This window comes from Sinocyclocheilus grahami, unplaced genomic scaffold (assembly GCF_001515645.1).
Source record: "Sinocyclocheilus grahami isolate Dianchi unplaced genomic scaffold, SAMN03320097.WGS_v1.1 scaffold70.1, whole genome shotgun sequence".
NCBI lineage: Eukaryota > Metazoa > Chordata > Actinopteri > Cypriniformes > Cyprinidae > Sinocyclocheilus > Sinocyclocheilus grahami.
The window spans coordinates 1686781-1698254 of NW_015505249.1; the positions used below are offsets into that span (position 1 = coordinate 1686781).

General features: G+C 32.8%; 1 protein-coding gene across 1 annotated transcript in view; it reads left to right on the forward strand.

Moving 5' to 3' along the window:
- Positions 1 to 2173: 2173 nt before the first annotated feature.
- LOC107585443 (golgin subfamily A member 4) overlaps positions 2174 to 11474 on the forward strand; it is a 29790-nt gene continuing 20489 nt past the window's right edge. Inside the window, exons 1-7 of the mRNA XM_016272460.1 lie at positions 2174 to 2515; positions 5758 to 5805; positions 6179 to 6235; positions 7014 to 7112; positions 7183 to 7324; positions 7409 to 7605; positions 11079 to 11162. Of these exons, the coding sequence (XP_016127946.1) occupies positions 2174 to 2515; positions 5758 to 5805; positions 6179 to 6235; positions 7014 to 7112; positions 7183 to 7324; positions 7409 to 7605; positions 11079 to 11162 (969 nt within the window). The remainder of the gene's footprint in view (positions 2516 to 5757; positions 5806 to 6178; positions 6236 to 7013; positions 7113 to 7182; positions 7325 to 7408; positions 7606 to 11078; positions 11163 to 11474) is intronic.

Consider the following 11474-nt stretch of genomic DNA (forward strand, 5'->3'; position numbering starts at 1 on the left):
TTAGTATTACAATTAGTATTATAATAATAAATAAAAACTATTATCATTGTTATTATTAGATTTTAGTTTAACTAATATTATATTATTATTATTATTATTACTATTAATATTCTTAGTTTTATAAATATATTTTATCATTATTACTAGTAAAAATGTATCATCAAAATTATAATTTTTTAGAATAATATTAATATTATTCATATAATAATAAATAAATAATATTATTATTAATAGTATTTGTAGTGGTAGTAGCAGTAATATAAATTATTATTTTAAATTTTAGTATTGGTATTAATCTTATTATTATAAATGATAATATATTTTATTATTAGATAATATTTGTATTATTACTATATATTATAATAATATTATTAATAATAATAATATTTTTATTATTTATAATGATATGAAAATCAACAGCAGTATTATTATTATTATTATTTATTTTATGCATTATTTTAAATTCATTAAATGCATTTCTTTTTTCATCCCTTTCTAAATTTATGACTTCTCTAACTTATACTATATTTAATGTTGGACTGTAAAATGTAAATCTTTGCTAAGACTGGGACAGCATTAATTGGACGTTAAAAAGAGTAAATTCTCGCCAAAGTGCCTTGTTGACAATGTTATACCTGAAAACGAAATAATTATACAGTGTGTGTGTGTGCTGCTTTTTTACATATTTTTTGTATTTAAAAATCATTCAGTTCTGAAGTAGAATATCATGATGTTGATACTTTCTCATGTCCATCATTATAAACCGAGTAACATTACCCATGACTTCTTTCGTCTGCCTCAGGGAGAACGCTGTGGCCGTCTAACTCCTGCCGAACTCCTAGTGTAGTGCTGCTGTGTTTAACTCCTCGTTTGTGTAACGCAGTAGTTATGCTGTCTACGTTTGTGTTTAACCCCATGTGTTCCTCTCCGAGTTGCATGAGGTTAGAGTTGGTGTAACCAGAAGCCCCTGCATTTCTCGTAGCAAAACTAATATTGCTCCCAGAGTAATCGGGGTGCAGCACGATGGGCCTGAGGAATACTAACCTGAACTGTTGATTGCAGAAAGACACTTTCATTCATGCTTGTCTGTTCTGTTCTGATGCAGAGCATTAAAGCGGCCGGCAGCTCTCCGAGAGGCAGTGTGAACGGGGATGAAATCGCTTCTCCTCAGGCAAGTAATAGTTAATATGCTTTAATGTATTTAGCATTCATGAACTTTTCAAATTAGACCTAAGACCCTTTCACATTGCATCTGAAGTGACTAAATGACATTGCAGATTATTTGAAGCACCAAAACTATTTATACACTGTGTCTGATGCAGATTTCTTTTGTTTGCATACATGGCAGCAAAGTCATTTAAAGAAATAAATGCTGTTCTTTTGAACTTTCTATTCATCAAAGAATTAAAAAAAAAAAACGATCAGTTTTCACAAAAATGTGAAGCAGCATAACTGTTTAAGAAATGTTTCTTGAGCAGCAAATCAGCATCAGGATCATGTGACACTGAAGACTGGAGTAATGATGCTGAAAATTCAGCTTTGATCACAGGAATAAATTACATTTTACAATATATTACAATAGAAAACAGTTATTTGAAATTGTAAAAATATTTCACAATATTACTGTTTTTAATGTATTTTTTATCAAATAAATGTAGCCTTGCTGAGAAGAAACTTCCTTCAAAAATATGAACAAATTGAACAAAATTGATTTTGCACATTACTGTATGTGTCAGACAGACATTGCATCTCCCTTTTGCATTTTTTTCATGACAATTAAACATTTTCCCTCAAAAGAAGTTATCATTATTGTATACAGTAAAAAAGTACTGTTGCATAATTATTAGGCCGTACAACAAATTATGTGTGCATAAATACCAATTTACAGTTAGCATATATTATGTAAATTATATATAAATAAAAATGTAAAATGATAAAATTAAGAAATTATATAATAAACATTAAGTATATCATATATTGTAAATATATATTTATTCTATGTAAATGTATCTTTTTGGTGGCAGCTCATTTGTGTAGTTGTGTAGGATTTCTGATGTGAATCGTTTCACGACTGGTCATTGCTGTCATTTTTTAGTTATAGGCTTGATCACAGTTTGAATCTTTGACCTTAAGCAGAATCTACTTATTTTATATCTAATTCTCATTATTTAGAATGCTTGTATACTCAAAGTATTCGTTGTCTCAGTCTCTGGCCCAGAAGCTGCAGCAGAAGGTTTCTTCCGTGGAGTCTTTGCTCCGGGGTTCGGCCCGCGGTGAAGGGCTCTTCCGCTCCGGCTCCCGGGACAGTCTGGTCAGAAGCTCCTCCAGAGAATCGCTCACTCTCGTCGGAGAGAATGAGGCCCAGTCGTCGCCGGCGTTCGACCCTCCGTCAGACATCGAGAGCGAGGCAGAGGATTCGCCCGGCAGCGCTGAGAGTCTGTCTAAAGAGCAGCTCTTGAACCGCCTGCACCGGCTGGAGAGAAGCCTCGGCAATTACAGGGGGAAGTACTCCGAGGTGAGCGGCCTTGGGATAAACGTTCATTTCGGGTGATCTGATCGCTTGTGATTAGTCGAGACAGTTTGCTGATTTGTGATCAGATCTAATTATGATCAGTTGATGCAGTGATTTTCTGGGGAGGGTCTTAGAGTACATATACTACTTTTGCAAGAAGTCAAAAGCTTCAGTATATCTTGTTTTGGCACAGTTTTTACTTGTTAGATATGTAGGTTGTCATTATGGAAGCTCATTCTATCACAGAATAAAAAAATGAAAGGTAATTGCAACATTTTGTCTCACAATTCAGACTTTTTTCTTTGCAATTCTGAGAAAAAAGTCAGAATTATGAGATGTAAACTCACAAATCACGAAACAAGGTAAAAGCAATTACCTTTTTATTTATTTTAAAAAATAATAAATAAACTTTGTGCATCACAATTTTGACTTTTTTTTGTCAATTGTGAGGTTAAATCTCACAACTGGGACTTTTCTTGCAATTGCGAATTTTTATCTCAGAATTCTGAGAAAGCCTGAATTGTCAGAAAAGTCAGAATTGGGAAATGTTAACTCACATTTGCAGAAAAAATAAATAATAAATAAATAAACTTTGTGCATCACAATTTTGACTTTTTTTTGTCAATTGTGAGGTTAAATCTCACAACTGGGACTTTACTTGCAATTGCAAATTTTTTATCTCAGAATTCTGAGAAAAAAGCCTGAATTGTCAGAAAAGTCAGAATTGGGAAATGTTAACTCACATTTGCAGAAACAAGGTAAAAGTCATAATGATTTATTTTTAATTCCGTGGTGCAAACAAGCTTGTTATATAATAATAAATATGCTCATTTGTATCTCGCAAATTCAGAGTTCATTTTTCACAATTCAGAGTTTATATCTCACAATTCATATCCTGTAATTCTGAGTATATATCTCCAATTCTGAGGGGAAAAAGTCTGAATTGTGAGATAAAAAGTCACATTTACCTTTTTTGTTGTTGTTCCTGTTTACACTACAAATGCACTATTTTTTTTGACTTATGTGGCCTTGAAGACTTCTTACCATAAGATGCAAACAGCTTTTATTGTCATTTAATGTCAAAACTTTGACTTGATGCATTTTTTTTTTTTTTTAAGTAACATTTTGATTAATATATATGAGATTTATGATCTCCCTACCTGTTCATGAATCTGGACACATGTCTGATATTATTGCTTTTTGTACATTAAAGAGTTGAGTGTGCAGTGAGCGAGCAGTGCATTAAAAGTCAACTTTTATCTTGTCAGTCTGTGATCTGTGCAACAGGTCTGCTCCAGACTTGTATTGATACGTCAAATCATGCAATTGTACAAATGTTACAACACTATTTTAGATGCTTCTAGTATTGTTGAGCGTCTAATTCAAAAGATTTGTTTCTTAATTACGTGCCATATAGCAGATTGCATTCATTCAGAGTGGCGTATAGTCCAGTTTTTAAGGGTTAATTCACTTAAATCATGCTTACTTGAGATGGAAACTGCAATCTTTGTTATCCATTAGTAATTTAACCAGAAGCTTCCACTTCCTCAGAAATATTGCAAGTGCTCAAACAGACTTTGTAGACATTTCCAAATAATGGCTGATTAATTGGACTTGTAGCAGCAAGCCACCGAATCTTAAGTTCCCCCATTCCTGATGCATAGAGTTAAATGCAAATTAAAGCACAAACTGAATATAAAAGAGTTGTAACGCTGTTATTTTTCAGTGAAAGCTCTTTGGCTCATTTGTAATCGCTGTGTTTCCTCTGCTGTAGAATGTGTCCTGAGAGAATGGCGAAGCAATAAATCGATAATCTTTGCCGCATGAACATGCGCTGCATATGGTTAAACCCTCATTAAGAGATTATTTGAACAAGTCTGTTTTGTTGAAGGAGAGCTCAGGCCTCTAGTACTGACTCTGCATATTAATCATGACACACCAGAGCTGCTCAGATGAACAGATCTCTGAGATAATGCACTGCTCTGACAGTATGTGGATTATCTGACCTGTTTACACCTGATCCAGGCACTCAGTCTACTTCAGGAAGCAGTCAGGTGTACTTAATGCCAGATTACCATTGTGGAGTAATTGGTGATGTGTCCCAGACAACACTGAAGAACTTCCTGCTGGTAACATGAAATGATTTAGGAAAAACACATACTGTACTGTATACATGGCCAGGATGTAATGGATCATCTTTGTTATTCCTGACATCATGTTTATGTCAAATGAGACCCGCTGTTATAATATGAAACAGTCTTGTTATTGTTAACCAAAAGTGAAACTATTAAAATTATTTTTAGTAATTGAAAGAAAGAAAATAAATTATTTGAAAGGCATAAAATAAAAAAAATTTAAACAAAAATTGTAACTAGCTTAGACGAAAATTGGCAACTAACTGAAATAAGTTGAAATACTAAAACCATCCATCCATCCAACTAAATCCATCCTAAAATTACTGAAATTAAAATGGAAATAAAAATTAATTAAAGCTTTATAAAATATTAAAAATAATAATGACAAAACTCATAACAAGTTTAATATTAAAATGGAAACAGAAAATGATATAAAAAAAATTTAAACAAACTTAAAAATTAGAATAAATTTAAGTGAAAATTGGCAGATAGCTGAAATGTATAAATGTCAGCTCAAGTAGTAAAGTGATCCATTCATCATAAAATTGCTCAAATTAAAACATGAATACAAATCTATTAATGTAACAAAATTATAAAAACTTATACTAAAATTTAAATAAAAACTAAGTGAAAATCTCAAAACCTAAAAATAAAAGCTAATTCAAAATATTAACAAGTAGTGCATAAATAATTCTAAAATAATACTAAAGTCCAATCAGTGCTAACTGAAGATAGATTTATGTTGTTATTATTATTAAGCACATGACAAAATTAAAATTCCCACCTTTACTTTAGATGTGTTTTATTTTATTTTAGATGATGTCAGAAGAACCTTTTCAAATATATTTTATAGTAGTGTTTTTTTAAGCTTTATAAAGTTGCACTTATTGCCCACCACTAAAAAGAGGAATTGTCCTCTTGCTTTCAATATTTGACCTTCAACTAGTTAAGTCATGCCCAATGCATTGACTAGTGGCAGAACTAATCAAGTAGTCAGTAGTGTAGATCATACACTTCTGTGATCCCTGATTTGGGAATGGGACTGTTTGATTTGTGAAAAGAGTTGATCATTATTAATAGACTGTTTTCTCTCTCTTTTTCCTCTCTTAGTTGGTAACAGCCTACCGAACTGTACTGCGGGATAAAGAGAAAACTCAGGTAATTTCATATTCAGTCGATGCTGCAGAATAAAAGACTGTAGTTTACGTGCTGCTGGAGGAATGTTTTCCTGATGTTTATCCTTTTTAATGACTTGCTGTATTTGCTGTGCTGTGAGGTTTGGCGCTGATATTAGTCTGTCATTCATCTCTCTCTCTCTCTCTCTCTCTCTCTCTCTCTCTCTCTCTCTCTCTGTGTGTGTGTGTGTGTGTGTGTGTGTGTGTGTGTGTGTGTGTGTGTCTCTGTCTCTCTGTCTCCGTCTCTGTCTCTGTCTCTGTCTCTGTCTCTGTCTCTGTCTCTGTCTCTCTCTCTCTCTCTCTCTCTCTCTCTCTCTGTGTGTGTATCTGTCTCTGTCTCTGTCTCTGTCTCTCAGGCCATCCTCAGCCAGAGTCAAGATAAATCCCTGAGAAGAATAGGAGAGCTCAGGGAGGTTCGTCTGGCACACACATTAATTCTTCATCACAGAGTTTCAGATGTTTGCAGAGTGTTTTGTCTGTCTGCTTTTGATTGATTGTGAGAGGGATGGGCATGCATGAAGCTGTGTTATTTTAGTATACCATAGGAATACCATTTTATACTATTGAATCAGTTTTTATTTTTATATTTTAATTTTAATTTTAGATAAAGTTTTAGTAATTATGTTGTGTTTTTGTCATTTTTTAAAACATGTCTATATATATTTTTTATTTTATTTTAGTCATTATAGTACTTCAAGTTAAACTAAATTTAAAAAATAAATGTTGAAATAAACTAGCTTAAAGTTTTTAGTTTTAGTTAACTATAATAACCTTGGCATGAAAACATTTATAAAGTACATGCATGAATAAAATAAATAGTAAAATAAAATAAAAATATATGGATTTAATGTGCTTTTTATTGTATTTAATTCATTTGATAAATTGTCATATATATAGCTTATATTTGTTTTATGCTGTATGATGATTATATATTATTAGTTATTTGTATATTTTATCATTAATATTATTTATATATGCACATTTTTTTTTATTCTTTCAAATTGTTATTTTTAATGTAATATTTTATACATGATATTAATATATAATTTATATATATGCATTTCTTTAAATACTTTCAAATTATTTATATAAAGTATGTAACATAAATATAGAACTTGTAGATTTTATTATTAATATATAGTTTTCTATTTTTTCAATGTTGAGATATTGAGCCTCCTGTCTCCTCCTCAGGAGCTACAGATGGACCAGCAGGCCAAGAAACACCTGCAGGAGGAGTTTGATGCTGCTCTGGAGGAGAAGGACCAGATGATCACTGTGCTTCAGACACAAGTGCGTGTGTTTATCTTGGGTTGTGCATCTCCTAGTTATCTGAGGTGATACTGAAGCTGTTTGTCTTCAGGTGTCTCTCTTGAAGAAACGTCTGCAGGCGTCTGGAGGTGTGCTTTCGTCAGAAGATGAGACCTCTCAGTCCACAGATACGGTTGACGCGACCTCTGACATTCAGAGCCCCTCGAAAGACGACGGCTCGATGCTTAACACAGGTGTGTGCCGGTTTCCAAGTACACATAACGTTTTTCTACATTAAAGTTGTCTTTAACCTGTTTGTGTTTTGTGTGTGTGGCCAGCAGAGGGAAGCGGAGAGCCGGGCAGCACGGTGGACCTTGAGGTGCTTCAGAAGCGAATCAAAAGGCAAGAGAGTCTCCTGCAGAGGTGTAAAGAGATGATTCGATCCAGTAAAGAGCGCAGTGCTCAGCTGAGCAGCGAGAACGAGGTTTTACAGCAGCAGCTGCAGGAGAGACTGCAAGAGCTTGAGAAAATCAAGGTACAAAAACATGAAGAACATCTAGGTTTGGTTAGGGATTTATTAGTTGGTAGCTGTAGCATAGTGGTTAAAGACCTGAACTTGCAACTGATGGGCATCAGGTTCAAACCCTATATGAGGTTATTTATTGAGCTATCACCTTTGTGTTCTTGAGCAAAATGACATTTTAATTTTGTTATTTAATTTTGTAAATTTTTTATTTAATTCATGCAGAGTTTGTTGTAGTTGTTTTAATTGTTTTATTTTATTCATACATAGTTATATCTATCTATCTCTCTCTCTCTCTCTCTCTCTCTATATATATATATATATATATATATATATATATATATTTATTTTTTTAAATATAAAATTCAGTATTTAATTTTTTGTTGCATTTTATTTTATTTATACATCTTTTATACATTTACATATCTTTTTTTTTATGTTTTATTGATGCAGGGTTTATTTTAGGTTGTTTATTTTTTATTTTCATTTTTACTTAATTCATACGTGATTTTTTTTTTTTACATATGATTCATTTTTTAAAATATGCATGTTTTATATTTAATTTTATTTATTTATTTTTTATTATAATTTATTTTTAATTTATATTTTGTCACATTATTTTATTCACACATGATTTATTTTTATTTATTATTTAATTTTATATTTTATTTATGCAGTTTTAGTTTTATTTATTTTTAATTTATTTTCACTTTTTTCATTATTTTATTATTTTTTTTTCATTTTATTCATGCATGTTTTAATATTATTTTATTTATGTTTAATGTATTTTATTTGAATTAATTCATGGTCTTGTCTTTGGGAGCGTGTTTGGCACTGTGTGTGTGTGTGTGTGTGTGTGTGTGTGTGTGTGTGTGTGTGTGTGTGTGTGTGTGTGGGTGTGTGTGTGTGTGTGTGTGTGTGTGTGTGTGTGTGTGTGGTGGTGTGGCTGGTCCTGCTGTATTTGTGTGTGTGTGTGTGTGTGTTTTGTTTGTGAGGTAGCGGGCGGAGGGCTGTGAGTGTGTTTCCTGCGGCTGTGATGTGTTTGTGCTGTGTGTGGGAACAGTGCTCAGAGGGTTAACATTAACCTCTCACTGCCTCAAAAAGCGTTCGGACACACATACAGCCCCTCCGATCCCACCGTCACACCCGCTCTCACTAAAACACACCAGCTGAAGCTCAACTCAGTGATTTACTCTTCATTTACTTTGCTTCATCACTAAATCATTTCAGATTTATGTGAAACACTGAAGTGCTGCTTTAAATTAAACTAGAAGAATAAAACTAGATTTTTACATTTTGTGAAGACAGGCGTACACTGGAGAGAAAAATAAAGTTGTAAATTAAACAAAGATTACACTTAACAGAAAACACTTTGTCTTTCTACTTCAAAATTTCACATTTAATTCAGTGTTTTACTTGCTGTATCTTTATTATTTTTTGTGAAATTTACTAGCAGTTTCTGAGTGAAGAGTGTTATGGTGTTGATTGGTGGTTGCTATGGTGTTCTGGTTGCTAGGTGGTTACTTACTAGACCAAGTTAAGAGTCTACTTTAAGGTGTATATATGTTAGTCTATGATAAAGGATTTTTTCGGGTATTTTATCACAGACCAGCCCGAAATGATAAGTTAATTACGTTGTAAAACCTCTTGTCAATAAACTGCGAAGTTTGAGGTATCATTCATGTCCGAAGCACATAGTTATGCACCAAAGTTTAATTTTAAGCTGTAGAAGTTTGTTCAGATTGTTTGAACAATAGTAATAATGATTCTTGCCTGTGCAAACACCACACATTTATATAAAAAAGTGTTTCAAAATAATAAAAACAATTAATTAATAAAAAATTAATGCAAATATTTAAAAACATAAAAATAATAAATAATAGAACATAAATAAAAATCAAATCAAGCATTTTCTGTGCTTTTATTTTCATTTATTTTGTGCCATTTCAGTTATCGTTGAATAATATCTGTGTAATATGCATTTATATAAATGGGTCAAAGACGAAAAAGGGTTTAAGCATAAAAACGATAAGTGTAATACTGCTTTAAATTGTTGTTGTTTTTCACAAACAGTTTTAGTTTTTCTGAGCTAAAAATAAATATCATACATTTTTCCCTGATTTACAGAAGAGACCCACTAAAATGTAATTCAGTGTAACAATATTTTCAGGCATATTTACAACAAAATTTATTTTATGACATATTAAAAGACTAATTACTTTGACAACCAAATACTAATTAGTTGTAATTTTACATTTTTATAATTTGCCACCATCCTAGGTTTTGCCAATTGGTCAGTAAGAATTTTGTACTCATTTAAAACACAATACAATTTAATATGCTCATTTATTCTTTTATATATTTTAATATGTACACTTCAGAATAAGCATGTTGTTTGAATTTTTATAAAAATATTGTGTTACACTGAATGACAACGTAACATTATTTCAACCAAATTTGGACATTTTGTTCTCCTAAAACTTATTTGAAACCTTAAAAGTAGACACTTTACTTACATTTAATGTGCTTTCTATGGACATCACTTTTGTCCATTTATTTTAATGCGGACATCTTAACGTCTTTGACCCAAATACAAAAATAATAATATATAAAATAACACTGAAATGATACATTTTACTTTTATTTTTTGACTTATTTGCATTTGGTCTTGATCAAATGTTGATTTTGCACCCTGTGATCAAAAAATAAATTTATTTACATTTATATTCATTAATTTAGCAGATGCTTTTTTCCAAAGCAATTTTTTTTTGAGTTGTGAGTGTCAAAATCTCCAGTTCAGGAAAACCAGCAGGAAACAGGAAGTAACCGCTGTTCCCTAACAGAGTGGCGTTCTGTGCGGAGGCGACGCGCCACAACCGCTGGCTGCTGTCCTGGGCTGTAATTGAGGTTTGATTGTCGGTCTGGTGCGACGACTCCACGGGCTGCTGTGATGTGGATGTGGCCTGCTTTGTGTGTGTGTGTGTGTGTGTGTGTGTGTGTTTATCTGTGGCGGGAGGCAGCGATAATTATTCACAGCTCCTAGGTTGATGTTTTAATGTAATCACCTGGTCATGAAATATATGCTATAGTAATCTGGAAGATCAGTATGAAGGCATTTAACCATTGCAAAGCCTTGCATTACAGTGTTTTTGGCTTGTTCCTGGGTGCATTGCAACAGAAATATGATAAAAGACCCCAGTTAACATTGTTTATGTGCTTAACAGTTCAACTTTTGTGTAGCCAGACTTATTGAATGTGCAAAGAGTTCGACATTCAACCGAACCTTTTTTTTTCCCCACATTTTGCAATTTGAAGTTTCAGGTCAGTACGTTTCCAGCTGGCCGCTACGTTTCCAAGCATCTCACTTTTTTTCTAATCCAGGGTCTTTATGATAGATGCTCAATAAGTGTTGATTATTATTCTGAGAGTAATGTGTTAAGATCCATCAAGGCACACTCATCGTCTGTCATCCGTGTGTTTACCAGGAACTCCACACTACAGAGAAGACGAAGCTGATCACGCAGCTGGGAGACGCCAAGAACCTCATCGAGCAGCTGGAGCAGGACAAGGTGAGAGAGAAACAGGACACGCTTCGTTTTAACTCCTCAGAAGGGTTCAGCTATGTTGTGCGTCTGCCACAGGACGGTTTTTGCGCCCGCACGAGTAGAAGTACAAATTCCACTGGCCCTCTTAAGACAAAGATGAATTATCCCGGAAAGGCTTTTTAAAATGATCGGAAAACACATTGCATGGTGCAAAATGAACTTTTTGCCACATCTGACAATGGTGGGTGAATTGACCAATTAAAATATATTTTTTATAGGCCATAAAATTGTATATATTATTACATAAAATTTATATATATATATATATATATATAT